At 41.1% G+C, this 25,795-nt stretch overlaps 1 protein-coding gene across 4 annotated transcripts; it reads left to right on the top strand.

Annotated features, from left to right (window-relative positions):
* The first annotated feature begins 3,732 nt into the window (after window positions 1–3,732).
* On the top strand, window positions 3,733–25,543 carry GCFC2 (GC-rich sequence DNA-binding factor 2). 4 transcript variants are annotated; one of them, XM_035560122.2, is made up of 18 exons: window positions 3,733–4,025; window positions 6,085–6,195; window positions 7,460–7,618; window positions 8,267–8,482; window positions 9,361–9,446; window positions 10,691–10,806; window positions 11,919–12,105; window positions 13,045–13,168; window positions 15,259–15,337; window positions 16,529–16,641; window positions 17,262–17,461; window positions 18,213–18,363; window positions 18,635–18,756; window positions 19,555–19,631; window positions 20,257–20,323; window positions 23,510–23,656; window positions 23,944–24,068; window positions 24,294–25,543. In XM_035560122.2, the coding sequence occupies exons 1-18, from the start codon at window positions 3,752–3,754 to the stop codon at window positions 24,406–24,408; spliced, it is 2,469 nt and encodes an 822-aa protein (XP_035416015.2). In that variant the 5' UTR covers window positions 3,733–3,751; the 3' UTR covers window positions 24,409–25,543. The 4 variants fall into 4 exon arrangements, with proteins under 4 accessions (XP_035416015.2, XP_035416016.2, XP_035416014.2 ...); XM_035560123.2 differs by having other exon boundaries at window positions 18,210–18,363; XM_035560121.2 differs by having other exon boundaries at window positions 3,734–4,025; window positions 7,457–7,618; window positions 18,210–18,363.
* Window positions 25,544–25,795: the final 252 nt, after the last annotated feature.

The raw sequence follows: 25,795 nt of genomic DNA, 5'->3' as shown, positions 1-25,795 counted from the left end.
ATGGGATAAACAAAAGGACAAGTTAATATTTACTTTCCACACATAACACTACGGGGGTGGTGCATTTTGGATGCTGATTATAAGTAATAATTTATCAAAAAGGTATACAAGCACAAAGCACATGCTGCATCAATGATGCTGTTTTGAAGTCTGAACCAGAAACCCACACAGTTCTTAAAACAACAAATGGTTCAACCTACTGTATTAATTTGCAGGATTTTCTGCTAGTTAATAGTTGTATAAAATAAAACATTAATCGCTCAACTTTGTTCCCTGCTGAGCACAAATACTATTTCGTAGGGGATGGAGAGCTAGACTGTATTTGTTCAGAGTAGCAAAGGCTCCTTTGGCTAATCATACTGAAATTAGTTTGAGATTTAAAGAAAATCTATGTAACCATAGAGAAAGTAGATTTCCAGGCAGGCCAGAATGTGTTGTGAAGGCAGCACTGACTCATGCAGGCTGAATTTTGGCAAATAAAGTGTTGTCAGCAGCTGAGCAGACACAGAGTTTTACTTGCAAAACCTAGCTACAGCACAGGCATTGAGAAACATGCAAGTAGATATGAATTTCAGGTTTCAACTGCTGGCAATAACACATTAATAGCATTAAGCAAGGTTATTTGTTGCAATTTGTAATCCTTACACTATAATTAGTAAATGATACTTTGGTAAGTCAGAGATGCAAGTTCTTTTCAGTTGCATATGTTTCTCCACTCTCATATGTTTTGAAACAAGCCAAGAAAGCAATTGAATTCCAATACGCTGGTATCTTTACCTGTTTGCTATGAATTGATTATTTTTTCCCAAAGCCTTCAGTTTTAGGTGCTAGAAAGATATCATTGGGTTCACGTTTTTAGGTTATGTGATACAAGTGGTGTGAGGGGATAGGGGCTGTCCAAATAACACTCTGCCTGGCTGCTCCCAGGCCCCTTGCAGGAGCCATCAGCCCATCAAAGGCCCATTTCCAGAAACCCAAATGTGCACAAGGGCACAGTGGCAGTCGAGGACCCAAATTACAAACTCCTATGTGTGCAGCTGTGAGCGAGATGGTCTGTACCAGCAACTGGAAAGGGGCTGTCATTTCAGGGGCTCCAATGTTCAGGTGCCAGCAAATGGGGAGACTAGAAACCAGGCCCCAGAACCACTCCTAAGAAGTTATGGTATGCCTCTTACCAGAATTTTGTAAAATCCTCTAGAGTTATAAGTTGCTTTTAAAGGATGAATGATATATGAATCAACTTTGAAATAAATTTTCTCTGATCTTTTAGTATGTTTTGTGAGTTGCTGTGGAAAGGAAAGTTTTCCTCATTCAGAGATTTCTGGAAAGATAAAATGCAGTGATAAAGATAGACAAAACAGTGTAAGAGAGCAAAGTAAATGTATGATTAATAACATAATTAATACAATCACACATTAATTGATGGGGTAAACAGATCACTGATTTTAAGCCAGTTTTTGGAAGTCTACACTAAAACTCTGTGTTAATGAAATGTAGACATTGCTGATGACTGTGGCTCTTACTTGTCCCATGTAATACTGACAGTCTGAGGTGATACTGCCCTCCTCTGTTTTGTTTGCCTCATGTTCTGCCGGACTTATTCCTGACACAAAAAGAAGCAAGCACGAAGTGTTCCCTCAGCTGCTGCAAATAACATTGTGCAGTAACTCCAGCCACGGGAGATAAAGAAGTTGTTGCGTTCAGAAGGTTTAATCTAGTTTTACAGTCTTGAGGCAAAATCGATTTGGCCTTTGAGTTTGGGTTCTTCTGCACTGGAAACTTGTTTTTGATGAACAGTGAGTCTTACAGAGCAAGTCACTTTGTAACTTTGATGTTAAAGTTTAACGGAGTTAAAGCCAGAGCTGAAGTCTACGGAGTATGAAAAGAGACCATACTATCAGTCACTAATGCTTCACTGGAAATGTTGTGCAAGATTCATCTTGCTTTAATGCTACTTCTTGCTTTGGTAAGAGAAACCTATAGAAATTTGCTGATCTGAATCACTGATCTCCACAGAGCCCTTCTCAAAATCCATTTGCATGGCAAATGAGCTTTTAGTGCCCAGCAAAATAAATTCACCGGCATTTGCACCGAATTCCTTCCAAAGAGATACTATACTACTTTGCTGCAATTGAATTTGCTTTTCCTCTTCTGCACTGGGATCATTTTGGTTAGATGAGACTACTTAGACTAGTATCTTGGCACTTAGTGGGCATATTAGCTGGAGTGATAACTGCAAACACAGCAGTTTCTCCCTGCTATTAATACCAACTGTGCCACAGATCTGTTCCACGTTTCTGCCATGCTGAAGGCCTGGACCATTTTGTCTTCCAAGCAGGCAGTTCAGTCCTGCCTAAACAGCACTCACTAGATGAATTTTATTATTCTATTACTTACTTCACTATTGAAGAATTTAAAATCAGATAGAGAATCTCTCAAGACTTAACATAGAGTCACAGAAAAGGAAAGGAGATTTCCAACTGTTAAAAAAAATGTCAGAGGAAACACAGGCCCCTAGGACAACTCTTGAGATCTGTTTAGCATCATGTAGCATCAGTGCTGGAACAGTAAATAAGAAGCAAGTAACTTCATTGACATAATTCCAGGCTGATCTATGCCAGCAAACTCAGCATTGTCCAATTTATCCACTTGGCAGATAAATTTGGTGTACCTGTGCATCCTCAGACTATCCTTGACTTCACCCCTCAGTCAGAGAAAACATACAGGGGAAACATATATAAATTGCAAAGCTATAATGCAGCTTTGCATCAGAGCTCACAGTAAGTCATTTTTTAGGCACATATCTACTTGCACAACTACTTCATTTTTTTTCACAAGACCCACCAACCTTTTCCAGTGCAGAGGATGAATGACATTTGCAAGATGAACTGTGCTTATTGAATTGTTAGTTTTTATAATCCTTATTATTCATTGTACAGCCTTGGGTTTTATTTAATATGAACTGTGCAGAACCTGCACTAACTAGAAATATTTTAATTTTCTCTTGGGTTTTTATATTGGTCTTATTGTACCGCATTGTGCTTCACAAACACAGTTTCTCTTCTTCATGTGATTCCTGAGGCAAGTTAATGTTGGTATCTTCATCCTACAGATGAAGGAGGGAGGGGTGAAGCAATTTAAGCAAGAACATATCAAATGTCCACTATTTTGGATACTTCTCTTGGGACACACAGGCCTTACTTGAAGGACTTGCCCTGTTCCTGGTGTAACCGTAGGGGCTGGACCTGAAGCTTTCTTTCCACAGATCTCATTCAACACAGAGATGTACGTGGCACTGTACAGCCCCTCACCACACAAACTAAATTTAAGTCCTTGCTTTGCCACAACCCCACCATCCTTCTGTTCCCATCCCCTCTTAACAGTGCTGGCATTCGCCTGCCTCCTTCAGTGAGCTAAATCCAGAGAAACAAAATAAAAAACGTGATTGTTTTTTGACAACTACGTAGCACCAAGCTGCGGGGCAGGGGAAAGACCCATCAGGGCCACCCCCACCACGAACACACACACACACAGCCCTTCAAATAAATTTTATTTTCACGTGTCAGAGTGATCACCCACCCGCAGACCGCCTTCAGCTGGATGACACTTCCCACACCCGCCTCAGCCTGTGCAAGGCCCTTCCCCTTCCCTTCCCCTCCCCTCGCTCCTCCCCTCCCCCGGGGATCAGAGGCGGGGCTCGCCCCGCAGGGGGCAGAGCCAGCGGCCGCCGCGCACCCTCAGCACGCAGCCGATGCCGGGCCCGCCCCGCGCCATGTTCCGCCGCGCCCCGCGCACCTTCCGCGCCCGGCGCCGCCCGGCCTCCAGTGGCAGCAGCGAGGAGGAGCCGGGGGCTGAGCCTGACCCTGGCCATGCTCCTGTCCCTGCCCCTGCCCCTGCCCCGCCGCAGGACCCCGGCACCGCCGCTGCGGTGGGGCCGCTGCCCGCAGAGCGGCCCGTGCGGGGCGGAGCGGGGGTGCGGAGCCGGGCGGGGGTGCTGAGCTTCGGGAGCGAGGAGGAGCGGGAAGGTGAGGGGGCGGAGAGCGGGGGGTTCTCGGCTTCGTTGGGCACCGCCGCGGTGGCTTCATGGTGGGGGGGTTTGTCCTGCTGGGGTCTGCCGTAACTGCTCGGTCGCTGCCCCTCTTGGAAGGGGATAAAATGGGACAAAAAGGGCTCGGGGGTGAGATAAGGGCAGGGAGATCGCCCGTCGGTTATCATGGGCAAAACAGGCTCCGCACAGGGAGATCAATACAATTTATTGCCTATTGCTAATAGGCTAGAGCAGTGAGAAACTAAAAGCAAACTAAAACCGCTTTCGCCCCATCCACCCTCTTCCACCTCCTCCCCCCGAGTGGTGCAAGGAAACAGGGAACAGATATGATATATAAAGAGAGGAGGCTCAGGGCAGACCTTATTGCTCTCTGCAACTACCTGAAAGGAAGGTGTGGGGAGCTGGGGGTCAGCCTCTTCTCACAGGTAACTAGTGATTAGGACTAGAGGGAATGGCCTCAAGTTGTGCCAGGGGAGGTTCAGGTTGGAAATGAGGAGACATTTCTTCTCAGAAAGAGCAGTCAGGTATTGGGACGGGTTGCCCAGGGAGGTGGTGGAGTCACGTTCCTTCGGGGTGTTCAAGGAAAGGTTGGACGTGGTGCTTAGGGACATGGTTCAGTGGGTGACGTTGGCGGTAGGGGGATGGTTGGACCAGGTGATCTTGGAGGTCTTTTCCAACCTTAGTGATTCTATGATAAGAGATTGTAGTCAGACCCTAGTACTTGGTCTCCGCCGCTCCTTCGCGGTTCCTCTCTGCCCCTGCTCCCCGTGGAGTCCCTCCCATGGGATGCCGTCCTTCCCAAACTGATCCTGCAGGGGCTGCCACAGGCAGCAGCTCTTCAAGAACTGCTCCCACACGGCTCCGTACCACGGGGTCCATCCCCCAGGAGCAAACTGCTCCAGCACGGGTCCCCCACGGGCGGCAGCTCCCCCCAGACCCCTGCTCCTGCGTGGGCTCCTCTCCACGGGCTGCAGCTCCGGCCCGGGGCCTGCTCCTGCAGGGGCTCTCCATGGGCCACAGCCTCCTCCAGGCCACATCCACCTGCTCCAGCGGGGGCTCCTCCACCCACGGGCTGCAGCGTGGAGATCTGCTCCATGTGGGACCCATGGGCTGCAGGGGGACAGCCTGCTCCACCAGGGGCCTCTCCACAGGCCGCAGCGCTCAGCTCTGCCCAGTGGTGGGCCCTTTGGAGCCGGCTGGAGCTGGCTCTTACCTGACACTGACACGGGGCAACTTCTGGATTCTTCTCACAGAGGCCACCCCTGCAGCCCCCTGCTACCAAACCCTTGCCACGTAAACCCAGTACAGTGGGGGTGCTGGTTGCTTGGTGGGCTGCAGGTCCCTTCTATGCATCTTCCTCTGAACACAAGTTGGGATCCTGTGTTATGGATGTTGTGGGGTTTAGGAGAGACGTGCCTGTAACAGCACTTTGATATCTCTTTGTGTGCTTGTGGCACACATTGGAAAGTTTTGTAGAGCTAGAGAAAACTTGAAAAAACAGAAAGGTAGCCTGCTGCAAGAAGGATATTGAGTTGGTGGAGCTCAGAGAAGACCAATGAAGCTGGTGAAGGGACTCGAAAACAGGACTTAAGAGGAGTGGCTGGGGGAACTGGGGTTGTGTAGTCTGGAGAAGAGGAGGCTCAGGGAAGACCTTGTGGCTCTCTACAACTACGGGAGAGGAGGCTGCAGTGAACAGGGTGTTGGTTTCTTTTCTCAGGTGACAAGTGATACGGCAGGAGGAAATGGCCTCAGGTCGTGCTAGGGGAGGTGTTGCTCTGTCAAGGAGGCTAAGCTCCACAGTTGTAAATTCAGAAGTGAGGGATCCTGAGCGATAAAGTGATAGTTAGACAGAAGTTAGTCAGAGCTAGATAATCAGTTAGAAGTTAGTTAGATAGAAGCAGCCAGAGCTTCAAAATATATGCTGAATGCACATGTAAGTGCATGTGCGCATGTAGGGATTATTTGGTTTATATATATACACGCATGTACAGTACTTTGTCAATATGTCTCTGAGTCATTGTGTTTTATCTCTCCAGGTGATGAAGAACTTTTCAAAATCAAAAAGCCGTCCTTCAATGAAGTAACCTTTAGAATTCAAAAGAAGAAAAGCCTGCTGCCTGCACAGAGAGAAGTAGAAGAAAGCAAAAGTACGTACTTCTACTGTTAAAAGATTTTCTACATTAGTTCTATGAAAACATTATGAAATCAGTAAATTAAGAGTTATGCCTCAATACTGTTAGATGCCTTCTATTTGCTATTTGATTCTGGGATGATACTTGCAGTGTTACTTTACAAGCTTATAATTTTAGTCCGTTTCTACCGATTTTATTTTTTTCGTTACTGACCTTGCTAAAAGGGGTTCGGAACTTGGAGTTCCTGAGAAGAGCTGAGTATGCAGAACCTCTGTAGTATATCAGTGGATTAAAAACATGTGACAAATGTCACAGCATCATGACTTTAAAACTGTGGCAGCTATTCACTGCTGGTTACTGTCAGTTTGCAGTGTTCTCTTAGCGCACAAATTCAGATCTAATGTGAGCTTAATAAGTTTTTGTTTGACGGAGCTTAGGGTAAACCTTAAGCTTTGTGTTATTAAACTTTGCTATTAAAATGTGGATATCTTAATTGGATGCCATCAATAGCCTTGATTGTTCTGTTAATATTCTAAGTCTTAATGAATCTTAGTAAAGTTTCTTAGTGGGATATTTGGGGTTTGTCTGTTTTACAAGTGTGTATAAGATGTTCTCTTCCCTTCTCTTTACCTCTTTGACACCTCTGGCATTTCACAGATGTGCTGTAATGCTACTGCTAGATAAAAATAGACTAGGTTGAGATATAATTTCCTTTGTGGTTCAAATAAATCTTTAGTAACTTCTTATAAAAGTATGCCTTACTCATAACTGGTGGCATGTTCAATAGTCTGGTGGCAGACTGAAGAGAAAGCAGTGTTTCTAGAGAATTCAAAGATAATCAGAGACAAAACATAAATTAATCTTTACTACTCAAGTACAAGCTCCCTCATTGTTAGTGCTAAAAACAATCAAACCACCCCCCCCTTTATGAAATGAAGCTGTGACCTATGAAGACATAAATCAGATGTCAGCTGGGAGCTTATGTGTTGCTCTTGTGTGTACAAATGTGCTCTGTCTCTCAGAAGAATGTGTTAGTTCAGGGCTGCCACAGATGCTTCAATTCCAGAGGAGATTTGGGCTGTAAATAACTGTACTGGAATGTGTGGAGGTTTGGCCCGTTTTGGTAAGGACGGGTGGAAATAGATGTGTGACCAGTCTTTGGTCATACAGTCCAAACAGTTACTAGCAACTAAATAGTAATTTAGTAAAATAGTTAATGGCACATTACATTTCAGGAGCCAAAACTGAAATCATGTCTTACTTCTTTCACTTACAGCAGAAATCTGTGATTTGGAGCCTGGAACTGGTAACAATGAAGACATGCATGAAGAGGAGAAGGAGGAGGAGGAAAGTTATTCTTCACAAAGTGAGGACAACAACAGCGCAGACTCTGAAAATGAATCCACTCCTCCAGGGAGGAGGAAGGATTTATCACCAGGTCAGTGGTGGATGTATTTTATTTATTTTTTTAGAAGTAGTATTACAACTTCTTTTGTTTGAAAGTACATGACAAGACAGGTGAGATGAATCCCACTTAGCTAAAATCATGTAAGATGTAAGCGTCTTGTTTGTGCTGAGTTGAGGCTGACCCTTCTGAAAGCACAGCGATAGTTCCCCAATGTTTTTGACTGCGAATGTTTGTGGTTCTGTGTTAATTTCAGGAAATGGATCAAAAATTGTAACCATTCCTTTTGGAAGAAAGGCAGTGAAAAAACTGATCTTTAATGATGCATAATTCACTTTGAGATTAGAATTTAACCTCATCTATGCTGTCTTATTTGTAAACTTTTGATTTCTTTGTGAACTGCATTAGCTCAGTCACCTTGATCCTTTGAGGAGATGGGAAAAAGGACAACAGGCTAGTGATTATTTGAAAGAAAAAGTCTGAGTTTTGTTGTTTCGATTGAGCTGCTTTTTAAGGATGTCTTTCCACCTGCTTATATTCACTTGTAATATTATATGGTAAGGTTCCAAGAAAAATATCTTGTCCTGTAATCAGAATTGTACAGTGAACTTGAACTGTGGTGGTTATTGACATTAGGAACAATACAGCGCGTTACTTGAATTTTTTTTCTCTTCAATGCAGTTAATATCCCCAGTGCAGCTTGTGTTGAGTCTGCTCGGAGGAAACGTCACTTAGCCAGGACACAGGCTGACTATCTTCCACTGGATGTTTCAAATGGTCGTCAGGTTTCTCGGAGAAGAGAAAGCAGTGAAGAGAGTGAAGATGAGCCTGATATGAAGAATCTCAATTTTGCTCCGAAAATGAGAACTCTTAGGCAGAGAATGACTGAACACATGGGTGAGTTTGGGCCGTTTTTCCCACTGGCTGTGTCCTTGTTTTGCTGACATCTGGAAGAATGAGAACATTTGCTCCGGGTGGGTCTTGGCAAAAAGCTGTAAAGTTGGTGCTTGAGTTTTATGAGAGACGTTTACCTGCTTTAGGTTTCACTAATATAGGGTTGCAGGATGCCTTGAGGAAAAACTTTTACAATGATTCTTGACCTTGCTGACTGGAGAGGGGAAAAAAAAAAAAGCCTTGTTGGAGGCATAACATTTAAAGTGTATGAAACTGGTGTGAGAACAATCGTCCTAAGTAAGTTTTCTAAATCTTGTCTCCCATTTATGTTCCATTCCTCCCAGTGGTCTACCCACATTGATGTTATGGCTCTTCTTGAAAAGGGGGAGGGAAAAAAAAAATTGTTCTTATTTAAATAATGGTTATAAGGATTGCATAGCTATGAGCTAATTCTGTAATTCTAATCAATGCTAATGAGATACTTTTGTATCTGTAGTAGAGCATATGTTTTGGATCACTCAAGGATTTGCTCTGTATAATGTTCCCTGTTACAGTATAACTGTACTTACATTTTATATAATTTTGCTTTGAAACATAAGTGAGGTGTTTGTGCGCCTGGTACTGCAATAGTAGTTGTCTGAGAAACACTATGTTGAGAAAATGAATATTATTATCAGTTCTACAAATTCCAATTGCCATTTCCAAGACTTCCTGTTTCGAAGTCCTTCATGTGCAGACTTCTCATCTGCCGTTTTTTGTGTACATCCGTTCCAGTAATGGCTATAGGAAGTGTTGTTTTTGAGGGAGGAGAAGTATTGGGCAGGGAATAGGGAGGTATGTAAGAACGTAAGTACTGTACTAATGATTGTTTTAACTTCCAGTGTCTGTTAGTGATGAGTCAAGTGAAGATGAAGCACAAATGAGGTGGGAAGAACAGCAAATAAAGAAAGCTGTCAAGCTCTCTCAGGTGATATGTGCTTTCTTAACCACTGAAAGTTGCTTTTTGCTCATAGGCAAGAGAGCTTGTTCTGGAGTCATATCTCCTTTCTGCTGAGTCAAAGAGATTTTTAGGAAGTTTGGTGCTGATTATTCCAGGAAAAGGTGATAATGACAATTTGTGATCTCTGCGATGCTGTTCAGAAGAAGGATATTGTAACGCCTCAAGGGGTTAACAACTTGTGAAGGAACACCTTGGGAGAAGCAGAGATGAACCCAGGGATCTTGACTGCAAGATTTCTCAAATACTGCCGTATAAAAAGATGCAAAGCCAAATTGGTTATTTCATCAGTGCCAAATTTCTGTTGGGTGGCAATCGTTTTTTTTCATTTAGGCAGAATGGTCTTATTTTTTCTGTTAAATAACTGGCAAAAATGTGTTCTCTGTAGAGGTAGTTTTGTTTTTGGCTTAGATCATCAAATCTGGATCAGATGAGGAAAATCTGAAAGACCAATTCTTTATTTCAGAAGGCACAATTGTAAAAAATGCTGCTTGTTAAGTGGGAGCAGTTAGAGGATTGGGGGAAAGTTGCATCGATCTTTTGAGTTTCAAATCCAGCATGATTGGCCCTCATGCCCCACTTGTTTCTGCAAAACCCTTAATTTCTGCTGTTCAGGAAATGGCAAAAACTGTTACAAGCCTTGTTAGTCATGGACTTGATTGCTTCAGTTAATTGTGTGTTGTTTAGGTTTTAACTTACAAGCTTCTACTGTTTTAGAATGTAGTATGTTATGTAAATTATAAGCTAAAATGGAATCCTTTTTTGGTTACAATTACAGTCAAGCTGAGTTTTCAGAATGAAAATTTTGTCCTTATCACTGCTTGACTGTAGTTTATGATTTCTACATTTTATATTTAAAATTGTAGTACTAGTGAGGTCTCAGCTGTCATTATGTATCACTAGAGTGATTAATATATTCAGACCAAGAAGAGAGCAACTTTAATGCACTCTAAATTACAAATTATTTTGTGCTGTTTATGTATGTATGGACAGTATTGATGCAATGTATATACAGTTTTTATATTCAGTTATCCTTGCATATGTTTTACAAAAATTACTGAATTTAATCTTTGAAACACGTATGTTTTTATCATATGCCTTGTATGTTCAAATTTTCTTGTTGATCTATAAAGCTGCAGAGGCAGAACTTAATAAAATGTGTATTAAACTCATTAAATTTGTGGCTTAAAAATTAACAGTTACAATTCTTTCAGGAAATTTACAATGATGCTTCCCTGTGTAAATCTCAACCAGCTAAACCCAAGTTTGATACCTCTGTTTCCTTACCACCTGTGAGCTTGGAAATTATAAAAAAGCGACTGACTGAAAGGTAAATACTGCTTTTAGTATTAACTTCTCAGATGTCTGTGATCATTTTCTTGCAGAATAAGAGATGACTCTTATTCTGACTCTAAGATGACTCTTATTATATATATGAGATGACTCTTATTCTGATTTTTATTCTTTCTCCTGAATATTGGAGGATTTTTGGGTTAACATGCCAATTATGTCTTGCACAGTATTACAAACTTTTAACTTGGCAGCGCTTTGTTAAGAGTATTTGAACTTTTCAGCAGCACTTTATTACCTAGAATAAAGTAGTGGATCTTTGTGCTTGCTCTTACAGGAGTGTAGGTACAACATTAACTTTGCCAAGCATGGAAAACTTCAAACAGGGCAGATGCAGCTGGCTATCCTATCCCTCTTACAGTGAGGAAAATCCCTCACTGTAGGCTATCCTATCCCTCTTACAGCTGCAAAAATAGTGTAGTATTTCCTAAAGCAGCAGTACATTCTGTGCAGCCCATTTAGGACCTGTCTTGATGGGACTAGATGATCTTTAAAGGTCCCTTCCAAGCCATGCTGTGATTTTTTTTTTTTTTCCCCTTACTGTGCCAAGCTGTGACTTCTTAGCTGTTCAGCAGCTGCTGTATGGGCAGCTGAAATGTCCTTGGGTGGAGCTGGGAACCCCCAAAAGGGTGTTTGGGCAGGACAGCTGGGGTCAGGCATCCCAAGGTAAGCCATCCCCTGTCATCCTTCAGAGCCAGCTCAGCCAGAAGCAGTTGTGGACATACTGACATGTGCTATAGTTTTACTGAATTTATGTTGACTAGAATCAATTTAATGTGATACCACTCAACTTTTTCATTTTTTTGAGAAGCACAGTGTATTGAGGAGTCTAGGTAAAATGTCAGTGGTGCTTTCAAAACTATCACCACGTAAGTGACATCTGATTCTCCAAAGCCTGATGCTTGCCCGCACCCCATACTCTTGCAAATGCTGGCACGCATATAACTTTCAATGCTTCTTAGCTCAAATGCAAGTGCTATTCTTAGCACAGGCAAAGATTTTATGCTTTATTTTAGTGGGGAGAAAACGTTTTGGAATGCATTAGCTGTTAACTTGGCAATAGTTTCAGTTGTCTGGGTTTTCCTTTTTTAGGATAACATCATTGCAGGATGTGCACTGTGCCCACCAGAGGGAGTACGAAAAATATATGCAGGACATTGAAAGCTCAAAGATGACTGTCGAGGAATTAGAGAAGTCTTCAGATGCTGCTTTGAATTACAAATTCTACAGGGCCATGAAGACATATGTAGAAAACTTGATAAACTGTTTGAATGAAAAAGTATGTGTATATTTTTTTTTTTAAATCATGGTAAAGGTGCATTCTGTCAATGTAAGATGAGAAGATGAGGGCTTTTTGTTTGGAAATGATGGTAAAAAGGACACTACACAATTAAAAACTCAGAAATTTGAATACAACAGGAAACAAAATTAAAGAGAAATAAACTTGAGGTCATGGTGAGGGTTGGTAATGATCAAACTAGTATAGGTATACTGACTTGTCTGTGGTCTCACCTAGATTCTGATGAATAAAACCAAAAATCTTACTGGGGGGAGTTTTGTGTATGTACAATAACCGGAGTGTGCTGAAGTTGAACAAGAGGCGGGGCTTAAATTCACTTTGGGGATCTCAAAATGTATGTGACTTCTTTATGTAATGGAGGTAATAAGGATTTCATGTTAGATTTGAATTGGGATTGATTTAGTTGAGCTGTGTAAGGATTTGTCTGTTATCTGCTCTATCTGTTTCTTGAAACATTATCTGTTTAAAAAGATGAGGGAAGGTTTGGACATGGGGAGAGGCTGCCTAAAGTTCAGCTTTGGTGAAAATGTCCTGTATAGACAGTGCTATCAAATCTAATTTATGCCAATTGCATTGCAGTTGTGAGTCTTTTTGTGTAACCCTAAAGAAAGCAAGTGCTTGTTAATATTTTTCCTTTAATGGCTAATGGCTCAAAGGCAAACTGAAAGCAAACTAAGTGTTACACAAGCGTCCTGTTGAGTACTTTTGCATAAAGTCTTAGGTAATTCTTTGATAAGCAATTTAATTTTTTTTTCAGTCTTAAAAAAACAGCCTGAAAACCTCCAGTGAGCAGGAACTTTCAATCTTTAGTACTTCAGTTCTAATTTCGCTGCTGTGGTTGAAAATCCATGGAAACACTTTATTTTTTATTTTGTTTTTTTTTTATTTCAAACCTGATTACTGTTTGCTATATTTCAGCTGAAATACATTAATGAGCTGGAATTGGCTGCACATGCACTTCTTCAGCAACGAGCCATGGCAGTGTTGAAACGAAGGCAAGATGAGCTGAAAATTGAATCTGCTTATATTCAGCATCTGACAAGTTAGTATGAAGTCACAAGTTACTTTCTTATTGAAACATTCATTCTTTAAGCAGAAATACACAGTTAATTTTTGGATGGTATTTTATTCCCACTTTTCATCTTCTTTCCCCTTCATGTTGTCAGTAAACGTGTTGCACTCTATCTAAGTTGAAATCCGTACCTCAGTAAGGCCCATAATGCTCTTTTTTTCTGGTATACTAGCGAATATAACATGACCGAGTACTAATTTTGGGTTATTAATCTTGGCAATTATCTCAGTATTTAAAAGGAGAAATGGAGTCAGTTTTCTAGTAGGTCTTAAGCTGGGGAAAGACTAACAGGTCCAGAGGAGAGCCACGAAGTTGATCAGAGGGCTGGAGCACCTCTATGAAGAAAGGCTGAGAGAGCTGGGGATGTTCAGCCTGGAGAAGGCTCCAGAGTGACCTTATTGTAGCTTTTCAGTACTTAAAAGGGGCTTATAAAAAGATGGAGAGCTACTTTTTGCTCAGTCAGATAACGACAGGACAAGGGGGAATGATTTTAAACTAATAGAGAAGAGATTGAGATTAGAGTTTGGGAGGCAATTCTTCACACTCAGGCACTGGCACAGGTTGACCAGAGGGGCTGTGGATGCCGCATCCCTGGAGGTGTTCAAGGCCAGGTTAGATGAGGCCCTGAGCAACCTGATCTAGTGGGTGGTGTCCCTGCCCATGGCAGGGGGTTGGAACTGGATGATCTTGAAGGTCCCTTCCAACCCAAGCCATTCTGTGATTCTCTGAAAGCTTGCTGGCACGGGGTTCTGCCATTTGTGAATATGTGAAAAAAGCAATGCATTTATTGGGCAATGTGACTTTACATTAGTGTGTCTTTAAGGCAAAGTGTATGCTCACAATATAGATTTCAGACTCTTCAGTGACAATTATATGAAGGGAAGGACATGAAGAAAGAAGCTGTTTGTGTTTTGGATAAAAACCCTTACACAAATCTTTTAGTTGCTGTAGGAAAAGTGATTACAGTTTTCTCATCTCGTGTTTTCTTTCCACGCCGATGCATTGTTTGTGTGCAGTGTGAATCTTTAGCTGTTGCTGTTTAAAGAAACAAACAAAAAAAATCCAGTTTAAAGCTGTTTAGGCAAAGCAAACAGCGATGTGCTTGGAGGTGCTGTGAACAGATGGAGGCCAGATGCACCCATTTCTGGTAACAGCCAACCATGCGTGCAGTACTCTGACTACACAGGATAAAAGGCTGATTAGAGAGAACCAGCAGCACGTGTAATTTTGTAAAATGGTGTGGTAGACTGACAGCAGGTCTTTAGAACAAAAGAGTACTTGTTTGTGTCAGTAGTAGCTATTTTTTTATTTTCAGCTTATTACAAATGGAACTGTACTTGAATGTTTAACAGAGCTTTTAATTGTTATTTATGTTCCTAGTTGTGTTTTAATTTAGTGGAAATGATGTTTTTCCTTATACTGGAATACTTAAGCGGTAGGATGCTTTTTTGTATGCTGTGCACACACCAGCCAGCTGATACTGATACAAATGAATGGTCCAAGTAGAAAATGCTTTGAGAATGAGAGTAAGGAGTGATCTGGGTCCCACAAGGAGATCCACGTAAGAAGAAATAGTGAGGAGCTGACTAGTCTTGAAATTGAAATTCAATGATCTTGAATAATGTAAACTGGGGATTTAACCTCCATTGCAGTGTTCTAACTAAAACCCCGAAGTTACTCAATTTATTGCATAGTTTCATTTTTTGACATACAGGCTAATTAAGTCCCTCCACATGCCTTTCACGCTGCTAGGAGCAGATTGTGGAAGACAATTCCATTCCTGGCCAGGACTGGGAAGCGGTGATTATTGGCTGGAATGTCTTCAAACTCCTCTTCCATCAGCTGTTAAAAAGGAACAGCCACACCTGACTATCATGCATTTAACATGCAATATTTGCTGTGCTTTACACTGGAGACTGTTAGTTTTTGATCAGGAGGTTTTGTTTTCTTTGGCTGTTTTCCAAATGAAGAACAATAGAAGGAGAATCATTTTTGCATTTGAGAAAATAGGAACTTTTAAATCATACTGTTTTCTTTTGTCTGTTTCTGTCTTCTGTTAGCTGGGAAAGACAAACCAACTAACGGCGGATTGGAAGATGATGGAAAGATGGAGCTTCTGAAAGCGTGTGAACATCGAAGGTAGCTATTACGTATATGTACAGCTAATTCTGATAAATGTATGGCACACTGGTTTCCTGTCACTTACGCAGTGATGAATGTAAATCTAAAGGATTATTAAGTAAGATTACACCAAAAAAAGTATTTGCCTTCCAGAGCTCAAACTATTTGGAAAAATCTATTCATTAATGTAATTCTCTCCATACTGATTCAGGTCTTGTTATTTTAAAATAACAAGTCTTTAAGTAGGGCTGATTACAAAACTGTATGAGAGGAGCTTTTTCGCTCCCTGGTGTAATAGATAATACTGTGACCTTATACAGAAATACGTTCTTGTAATATTGCATAAGTAACAAAAACAGGCTGGAAGTACTGTTGCTGCTGGGGCGGTGGTGATGAGTTAAGCAGTACAACATCGAGCCCATCCTCAGTCAGTGTAGCCCAGATACTACATCTTGGGTTTTAGTGTTCAGAGACTGCTGCTTTTTAAGTTCCTGGGAGCTTTGAAACTGTTTCAGTTGCATTGGTGCCTTGACTCATAACTGTGCTTTGCAGTAAGAAATTTGGAATTGGAATGGATGAAAAACGATGTGCTAAAAACCTCTTAGTTAAAGCAAACCATGTCTGCTAATTGACATAAATACCTGAGGTATTTATGCATGTCATTTGCATGACATATATAATTTCTATGTGACATGTAAGCTGTTGATTTTGCAAGCTGTTAGGATGCTTGGTGCCATGGCAATAGCTTTTTTTGAGCTGACACTTGAGTGCCGTCACAATTTTTATGCGTGCTGTTGCACAAGCTATCTGGAACCACGGTGACAGACTGAGGGCTCAGTAGTTTCCTATGTACTAAGACTGTCAGGGATAGTATCTCCAGTACCATGCTAGATGTCTGGTGTACCGGGTGGGATGAGTTGTTAGAGCCCTCAGTAGGGATGAGGTGTAGTAAAGGTTCCTGCGTGGCGATGAGGAAGACGAGACATTCTTGTAACCTCCTTTATGTCACTTCACAAAGTACCTCCTTGTTCCACAGTTCTTGCTCCTTATGGTTACGTAATTACTACTGCTTCCCATTGCATTTCCTTAGGTTTTTGCTCTCACCATGTGTTTTTAGTGTATTTCTGAAGCTGGATTATTTCTCAATAAGCTTCCTTCCGTGTAAGTACATGGGGAATGGTAACTCATCTGAGTTCATTACAAATACAGGACTTGCAGGCGGCAGGTGAGAGAGCAGTCACAAAAAGCCGACCACCATGAAGGCATGTCAAGTGACGATGAACTGACTCCAACAGAGGTGACTGAATTCCAGAAGAGCAAAGGTTGGTGCCAGTCTTGATATGATGTATGATAACAAAATTAGTTTCTGATATTTTTAATGACTTTTCAAAGAAAAGTGAAGAAATATTACTTATGAATTATGTCATTTCTTCTATGCTACAGAGAAGAAATGCATTCAGACAGTGACTAATTACTTGGGAAGAATAGATCTAAGGTCGTAGTTTTTTTTGTCTGATCAATTTGTTTTCTGAAGATGGAATGAATGAATTTTGATTCAAGATTTTAATTGCCTTGAATAGGTGGGTCAGGAGGAGCTGGGAAAGGCATAATAACTTTTTTTCTGGATAACAGCAGAGGGATTTTCAGGTCTGAAATTGTAGGAGTCTGTGATACAAAGTTTGAAACATAGCAGATGTATAAATCTGTGCAATAGTTCATAAAGAAGTCTGTCTTTTTGTGGTCTTCTGGTTTTTCCTGATAAAGGGCTTTCCAGAGAGCCAGTTTTAAAACCCATTTCAGTGTAAGATGTGTGAAAGATAAATGACAAATGCAATTATCATATAGATATTTCTTGTGTCCTATAGATTCATAAACTATTCAGCTTGTGCCTCAATAAATTCAGTGATTGTTTCTTTTTATTCCCAATGAATATTATCCATAGATAACATTTTAGAGGATAGTAGGAAAATCTTTGAAGATGTACATGCAGATTTTTGTGACATCAGAAAAATCCTGTTGAAATTCCAGGAATGGAAAGAGAAGTTTCCTGATTCTTATTGTGATGCTTACGTCAGTTTTTGCCTGCCTAAGCTTTTAAATCCATTGATCAGAGTTGAGTTAATAAATTGGAATCCTCTTGAGGTAGGTGCATCATCAAACTTCATTTTTGTGGAAAAATTGTTTGTATTATATGGCAGAGGTGACCTCTAGGCTTCTGGGTATCAGAAGCTGTAGGGGGTATCTGTGTATCTGAAGCAGTAGGCAGTGCTCAGTAAAACCTGTTACATTTCTGGTCTGTGCTGTCTTAGTAAACTTGGCTTTTCTGCCTTACTCATTCTTGTTAGTTGGTGAGATCTGTGAGTATTTCTGGCAGCTCAAAGTATGACAGGGCAGAGGCCCGCTCTTTGCAGGGAAGACTTCTGTATGGGAACATTGTCATTTGGATTGTAGGGGCATTCCAGAGCTTGAGATAAAAGTATGTTATTTAGAAGGAGAAGGTCTGTTTCTTCCTGCCAAGTCATTTTTGTATATGAATCGTTTTCATCTGTGCTAATATGAAGAAAGAGGTGTAGCTCTTCCTATGCATAGCACATCCATTAATTTCTAATGATCTCAGAATTAGAATCTTCTTAACTTTGTTCTCCCTTATCCCCTGGCCCTTTTGCACCACCCCTTGTAAAAAGAATTCTCCCGAGTTATTTGAAGACAACCCCACCCTTTGAATTCTAGTTTGAAATCCAATTTTTTAACTTGTTGTTTTGGCCCATTCAGTGATAAGGATGCATCTAAAATTAAGTGAGAATCTTTGTGGTATCGCTGGATGTATTTTTGCATGGAGCTTTTCTTTTCAATCCTGCCCAGCTGACAACTAATAGGAATGATCTTTCAGCAGAGTTTTACAGACTTGGGAGAGATGCCCTGGTTCCGAGCTGTAGAAGAATTCAGTAATGCGAAAAACACATCTGAATCAAAACGGGATGATGATCCTGATCAAGAAGTCTTGCCTAGAGTGATTGAGAAAACTGTTCTACCAAAAATTACAGGTATGTTAAGGCTGTCTTGAAAATGTTTGTTGTTTGCTGTAAGCAATGAAACCATAAGTAAGTGATAACTATCAATTAATGTTAGGTATATAATCATTCCAAGATGTAGTGATTACGTGGTTCCACAGAATAAGGCTAAAGTAGCCTCTTGTAAGATTATTGTAAATGAGAGGCTTAGCTTTTTAAATGTTTGCTTCCATTACGTTTTAATGCCTTGAAACTAGAGCAGATAACCACTTGGATATTATGAATTTAAATTCCTTTTTTCCAGCATTTGTACAGAATGTGTGGGATCCTTTATCAACTTCACAGACTGAGAACCTTGTACAGCTTTGCAGAAATATCTTTGAAAAACAAGTTCCGTCCAAAAGTGAAGGCAGAAAAGCGAAAGAGGTAAAAGCTCTTATGGTACTGAGAAAGGAAGAACTTCATCCACTGTCCACACTTACTATGTATGCTCGTATGTGCACTTACAACATTGTCCTAAGTTTTTCAGTTCTGAGTACTTACTTGTTTTGTCACCTTATAGTAAGAAGATTTAATAGTTGACTTTTACCAGTCTGATGCTGTCCTTACTGATGGTGGTAGAAGATGGGATATTTCTAAGGCAGAAATCAGCCCCTGTTCCTAGGAAAGTTCTGCCTGTACCTATCAAAACTCCCATCATAGATCTAATCTTTCTGCTTATGACAATAGCAATGGTTAGAAGTTTCAGTTTTGCATTTAGTTATCTTTCAAAATTTGAGATATAAATGCTAGTAATACTCCAGTGTTCAGCTTGTAAGATTTTTTAAGTAGCTATTGAGTAGAAAAAAGAGGATTCCTTTGTTGTTCTTCACAGCAGAAATTTTAAAATTTAAAAATCCCCAAACTTAAAATGTTTTCAACACATTCCCCCCAAAATTTTATAGAGATTTTATAGTGATTTTTATAGAGAATTTCATGGCTGCAAGGCAGCAGGAAATAACTTAATCTTAAACAAAAAACCAACAACAATCATCTTAAGGGTTATCCAAAAGGGATGGTTTAAAGCTGAGACTTGACAACAGTTCTTTAATGTAGCTGTGATCTGTGTTTTATATGCAAGTGGCACCTATATATGTTACATTCCTAGATTAACAAAATTGAAATCGTTTTAAATGGAAGATGAAGTCTTTTTCTTGTGAAGACGTGTTAATTTTTTTAAAACAGGATTTGATTAACGAGGTTGTCCTAAGGATGAAGAAATCTATAGAGGAAGATGTCTTTATTCCTCTGTATCCTAAAAGGTAAGCTGACTCCAGGATTTTTTTTTACCTCTTTCTTTTAAATTTTATTTCTGTACACCTCTTCCCCACAGATGTAGGTGAAATATTGTAGATATTCATTAGCAGCTAATGGGACAAACATGCCTCCTACTGTTCCATTGTAGGAAAGGTTATGAAGCTTCACTCTTGTTAGGAGTTTGTAAATATTAACTCCACGGTGGACTTGATGCTTACTTGTTCCTGTAACTAAAAGCTTTCCAGTACCTGAGGTCCACTCCACAGTCTGGTTTTGCTGTAGTCATTTACAGTATCTGAGGGCCTGTGTTATTTTTAGGTGGTCTTTTACCCCTGCTGCTCTTGATTCCTCAGGTCATTTGTAAAGTAGGGTTTATATTCTTGATGCTTATTACTGAACACTCCTTCAGAGATGGGAATGAGGTGCTTCTGATTGCTAATTTTATCGGGAATTATTTTATAGGAATTGTATTATAATGGGTTTAAATTGACAGCTGTTTCCCTGCACCTGGTTGTCACTACTGAAAGGATTCCGTAATTGTAATTCATCAGTGTTTGAGATCAATTGTCTGCTTATGTTCTTTTAAAAACAAAATCCTTATTTCACCTTTTTTCTTATTTTCATGACCAGCACTGTGGAAGATAAATCATCACCAGGTTCAAAATTTCAAGAAAGACGTTTTTGGTCAGCTGTTAAGGTAAAGAAAAAATACCTGTCTTTTCTTTGAGAAGTATTGTAGTTAAAAATACTTTGCAGCAGTCAAGGAAATGTATTTTCAGACAAATCTGATTCCTGAGAGATTAACGTATTAGGATGGATACCTACTTTTTTCAGTGAAGGATATATTCTTTTTATCAACCCATGTGTGATGATTTAAAAAACAACTATAAATGAGCACTTTGTTTACCCAACTGGTACATATTTTGCAAGAGACTGATTTGAGCATCTGTTCCTGCTTTTTTCGTTCCCTTCGGGTGCATCAGATCAGTTAGTCATTGTCATGCAAATGTTAGTCATCGGAGTCTCCTTCTCTGGAGATATTCAAGGCCCGTCTGGACGCCTACCTGGGCAGCCTGCTGTAAGGGACCTGCTTTGGAGGGGGGGTTGGACCCGATGATCTTTCGAGGTCCCTTCCAACCCCTTCAATTCTGTGATTCTGTGCATGTCAATCTATTATCAGGTCTGTTCCCTCAGTACATGCCCACAGCACAAATGCTGCCCCTATTGTTGGATATACTCACTGCACATTCATATAAGCCCATCAGTATAGTTTTACTTCTGGAGTGCTAAGCTGGGAATTTCTGAATACCCATGATTCAATTCCCACTAAGATCTGCCTCCTTTAGGGAGTGTATTTGTACTAAAGATGAGATTTAGATGCATGAAAACCCATTAAAATCACAGACAATATTGCAGTTCCCCTGCATCTGTGATGTCCGGCACTTCATAGGTTTCCTATTGTCATGATGCAGAGCTTCTTGTAAATAAGGAAAAAAAAGCCTGGAGATCTGGATGTGTTCAGGGCTGTTTGGCAAAGGACTCACCACCTTGCCACCTTCACTCCTGGGGTGAGCTACCGTGTCTGTCACAGACAGATGCAGAGAGGGCAAGATGGAGCTTAGCATTTGATGATTTGGACACCCAGCAAAACCAAGGCAGACCTAGGATTCTGGTTCCACCTTCTAATATTTCTAAGACTGTGTATTACCTGATTTTAAAATATGTTGCCAAATGCATGTGTGTTCCTAGAAGTCAGACCTGGGGTCTTTTGCTGCAGACCGGAGTTTTCTCCTTTTAGCTTTGGATTTCCGTCTTCACTGTCACAGTGGTGATATGGAGAGTAGTTCAAAATGGTCTTGCTTTGGGTGTCTGACTATTTTCCACTTTTTTTCTGGAGTAGAGGCATGAGTAGAGCCAAATCCAGTTGGAGGCCGGTTATTAGTGGTGTCCCCCAGGGCTCAGTGCTGGGGCCAGTCTTCTTTAATATCTTTATTGATGACCTGGATGAGGGGATCGAGTGCACCCTCAGTAAGTTTGCAGATGACACCAAGTTAGGTGCGTGTGTCGATCTGCTCGAGGGCAGGAAGGCTCTGCAGGAGGATCTGGATAGGCTGGACCGATGGGCTGAGGTCAACTGTATGAAGTTCAACAAGGCCAAGTGCCGGGTCCTGCATCTGGGGCGCAACAACCCCAAGCAGCGCTACAGGCTGGGAGATGAGTGGTTGGAAAGCTGCCTGGCCGAGAAGGACCTGGGAGTATTGGTTGATAGTCAGCTGAATATGAGCCAGCAGTGTGCTCAGGTGGCCAAGAAGGCCAACAGCATCCTGGCCTGTATAAGAAGCAGTGTGGCCAGCAGGTCTAGGGAAGTGATTGTGCCCCTGTACTCGGCTCTGGTGAGGCCGCACCTCGAGTACTGTGTTCAGTTTTGGGCCCCTCGCTACAAGAAGGACATGGAGGTGCTCGAGCGAGCCCAGAGAAGGGCAACGAAGCTGGTGAGGGGTCTGGAGAACAAGTCTTACGAGGAGCGGCTGAGGGAGCTGGGGTTGTTCAGCCTGGAGAAGAGGAGGCTCAGGGGAGACCTCATCGCTCTCTACAGGTACCTTAAAGGAGGCTGTAGCGAGGTGGGGGTTGGTCTGTTCTCCCACGTGCCTGGTGACAGGACGAGGGGGAATGGGCTAAAGTTGTGCCAGGGGAGGTTTAGGTTGGATATTAGGAAGAACTTCTTTACTGAAAGGGTTGTTAGGCATTGGAATGGGCTGCCCAGGGAAGTGGTTGAGTCACCATCCCTGGAGGTCTTTAAAAGACGTTTAGATGTAGCCCTTAGTGATACGGTTTAGTGGAGGTCTTGTTAGCGTTAGGACAGAGGTTGGACTAGATGATCTTGGAGGTCTCTTCCAACCTAGACGATTCTGTGATTCTGTCACCCCAGGGTGCTGCAACTCATCTGTGTTAAACTCCTGAGACCTGTTTGATACTAATAGAACTCGTCTGTGCTCGAGACTCTTCTCAGGCAGAGATGCACTGCCACTGTGCAGCCCCCATTCATGTCGTTAAACCCTGTCTTTCCAAGCAGATAGTCATCTGCAGGCTGCTGCTTAGGAGTGGCCTCTAAAGCATGCCCAGAAATTGTATGGGGGGATACTAATTGGGCCAGGTGAGAAGCGAGTCAGGAGCTATTTTAATACAGAAGTACAGCTGATGAGATTTCAGTGTTTTGTGCTCTCCTAAAGCCTGACTTGTCTAGCAGCTCCTGCACATAAATGGAAGTGTCCTGTCAGGTACTCCAGAGAAATCTGCAAAAGTGATGGGCTTTGTGAGTGCTTTTTGACTGGCGACTGCGAAGACCACATGCAACTTCTGTGAGGGTAACATTCCTTGAGGTTGTTACTTGAAATAGCCTTATCCTGAGCAGATGTAGAAACTTTTTATTTTAATTCTGTCTCAGATTCTCTGAGGTTCACTTAGAATTGGATCTGACTTGTTATTGGTCCATATTCCTTGTAGGGGCAATGTCTCAGTACTTTTGTCTGCATTCGGACTTGACTGCCAGCTTTCCTTTGAAAAGAATGAAGTATAGCTGTATTCTCTATTTGGGCGTTAGCAAATTGTTAACCTATTAGAAGTGTAAAATGCTTCTCCCTGCCTTGGGAGGTCATGTATACGCATAGTGGGATACAGTTTATAGGCACATACAAAATTATTCTACTTGATAAGGTCTATTATATGCAGCTTCTTAGTGGCTGACAGTAAATTTGGAGAGTGTGAATCCTGTTTTTTGAGTACTTTAGTTGGATGGACACTTACTAAGATAAAAGTTCTAGTACTGTGTTTTAACATACCTTCAACCACCAAGTATGCATATTCTGTTTCTTCATCACTGCAGCTGCTCTCAAATGTTCTCCTTTGGAATGGGATTGTACAGGAAGACACGGTCCGTGATTTGGGACTGAGCAAGCTGCTGAATCGTTACCTTCTTCTGAACCTCTTAAACACACCACCAGGGCCGGATAACATAGAAAAGTGTGATAAGGTAAGGCTTTTTCACGTGAGGACAGGTCTAGCCTGAAGATGGAGTGTAACCATGCACCATTTAAGGTTTTTTTCATGATCTTGGTGTGTGAAACATTTTAGAGCAAACGTTGGTCTATGGGTTTTTAAGAATAACTGCTTGTAATGATAATCCTGGTTTTAAAGAAAAAACATACTACTAAATAATGACTGAACTGGCTAAAAGAAGTCCCTGTCAGAAGTAGCGGGACTTGATTTTATCGAAAAACTTTTCTTTTTAAACTTACAAAATATTTTTTGACTCAACAGGTGGTTGCGTGCCTCCCAGAAAGATGGTTCGAAGATCTTGGAAATGGATCAACTCTCCCGGAGTTACTGAACTTCTGCCAGTATTTGCTGCAGTGTGCACGTGTGCTTCACAAGAATAACCACAGGTATGTGTGTATCCCTTGGGATTCAGTGCTTCCTCATATACTTCATGTCAACATGTTGTTTGAGGCTCTAGATTTTGGGTCCTGCTACTGATCAATATATCTGGGGCACTAATTGCAGGTGGTGAAGGAGGGATGCTTGACCCTCTTTTAAGTACATTTTAAGTTTATTAATGTTAAAGTCAGGCGCGTACATGTGTTGCTATATCAATTTTTCATTTTTTATAGTGATGAAACAAAAGAAGTTATTCATCTGTTGGTGAAGGTCAAGGCTCTGCATGTTGTTGAAGACTTCATTGAAGAGTACAAACTTGAACATCTTAAATCCATAATTGGGAAGTAGGGATTTTTGAAGCAGTGTTTAAATTACTGAAACAAGCCTGATATTCACACTAAAAAAAGAGTTCTATTTAATTAGTGGACTCTGCCTACCCAAAGATGTAGTGGTAATCAGTTGACATCCCTGTGTTATTGTTAAATACTTGAGGAGTTTTTTCCAAATATATTCTACTGCCACCTACTCATAAGTTAAGGAGTATTTTAAAAAAGCACAGTTGTCAGTGTAAACTGCAGACATCCTGAAATGTATGGCAATAAAGCTTTATTGCTTTTATCCTTCTGGGAAGGATTACAGGCACTCCCTATCTTTCCAGTAAAGTTTATCACTGCTATAGAGCTGACAACTTTACAAGCTATTTTCAATATTATATTGCTAACTATCACTCTCCAACTCAGCAGCCCTTGAACTCTTCTAACTTGTCTGCAGTGATTCCGGTAGGGTTATCATTGAAGTTGTCCATAGTGGAAAAGAATTGATAAAGTCGCAAGGGTTTTGATCCTGGTACAGAAACAGAGGAAGTCGGTGTGCAGTGAAGAGTCTGATCAATGTTTACCGATGGTAAACGGGTTTAGCGAGGTAAGAAGTTGCACAGAAGACTGTCTGGGGAAGAACAAACGTAGTGAAGATAGCGTGTGCTTTATAGGGGAGTTTTGTACTTGATCTAGACTGTACTTGTGTGCACAGACCTGGAGTTGTCACACCCTGATTATCAGACTCCTAATAGACCTCTTCATTATGAGAAGCATAAGCACAACTTCCGTTACCTTCTAGTAACCAACTTCCTAAGAAAATCTTACTTCTGCTTCCCCATGAGAGGTACTGAACCTTACTTCACCATACCTGTATTAGATCTCTAATATTTTATAACTTTGTATATTTGCAGTAAGTAATGCTACAGAATATAAAGGATGTTTTATTGTAGAAACCCTCATGCACCTCAAATTCTGATGGGTGTATACTTGCAACTGTATCTCCAGAATCTTATGGGATGAGAATTTAACTCTTGTAGGTTTATTCCCTTTTTTATTTTTTAATTGTAAAATATATTTTTGTAAAAGATTTTAATTGTAAATAGCTCTGATCAATGTTACAAACAAAAAATGACTTTTAAAATAAAACAAGTATTTTGAAAACAAGTAAATATTTTGCTGTGTTAATGAGCCTCTACAGTTCAATTCTTTAATATGACAGGAATGTTATGTGAAATGTGGAAAAAACTAGGGCACTACTGGCCCCTCATGACCTTCAAGAATTAGGAGTACTCCTGCAAATCCTGCTTTCGAATAATGGAGTACTTCTGTTTTCCTCTGAGCATCAAAACAAAAATGCTGCTCTGAAATCACAAGCATGTGGTTTCATTCTTTCTTGCTTTGTTTTATCCAGTCTGAAG

Source organism: Cygnus atratus, chromosome 3, assembly GCF_013377495.2.
Source record: "Cygnus atratus isolate AKBS03 ecotype Queensland, Australia chromosome 3, CAtr_DNAZoo_HiC_assembly, whole genome shotgun sequence".
Lineage (NCBI taxonomy): Eukaryota > Metazoa > Chordata > Aves > Anseriformes > Anatidae > Cygnus > Cygnus atratus.
Note: the sequence above shows the minus strand (reverse complement) of the source record. Positions and strands in the feature narration are given on the sequence as shown.

Excerpts from the sequence above, each read along its gene's own strand:
- GCFC2 (XM_035560121.2), top strand. The coding sequence starts at position 3,752 with ATGCCGGGCCCGCCCCGCGCCATGTTCCGCCGCGCCCCGCGCACCTTC. Across the intron at positions 4,026-6,084 it reads GAGCGAGGAGGAGCGGGAAG|GTGATGAAGAACTTTTCAAA; the intron begins GTGAGGGGGCGG and ends TTATCTCTCCAG. Across the intron at positions 12,106-13,044 it reads TAAACTGTTTGAATGAAAAA|CTGAAATACATTAATGAGCT; the intron begins GTATGTGTATAT and ends GCTATATTTCAG.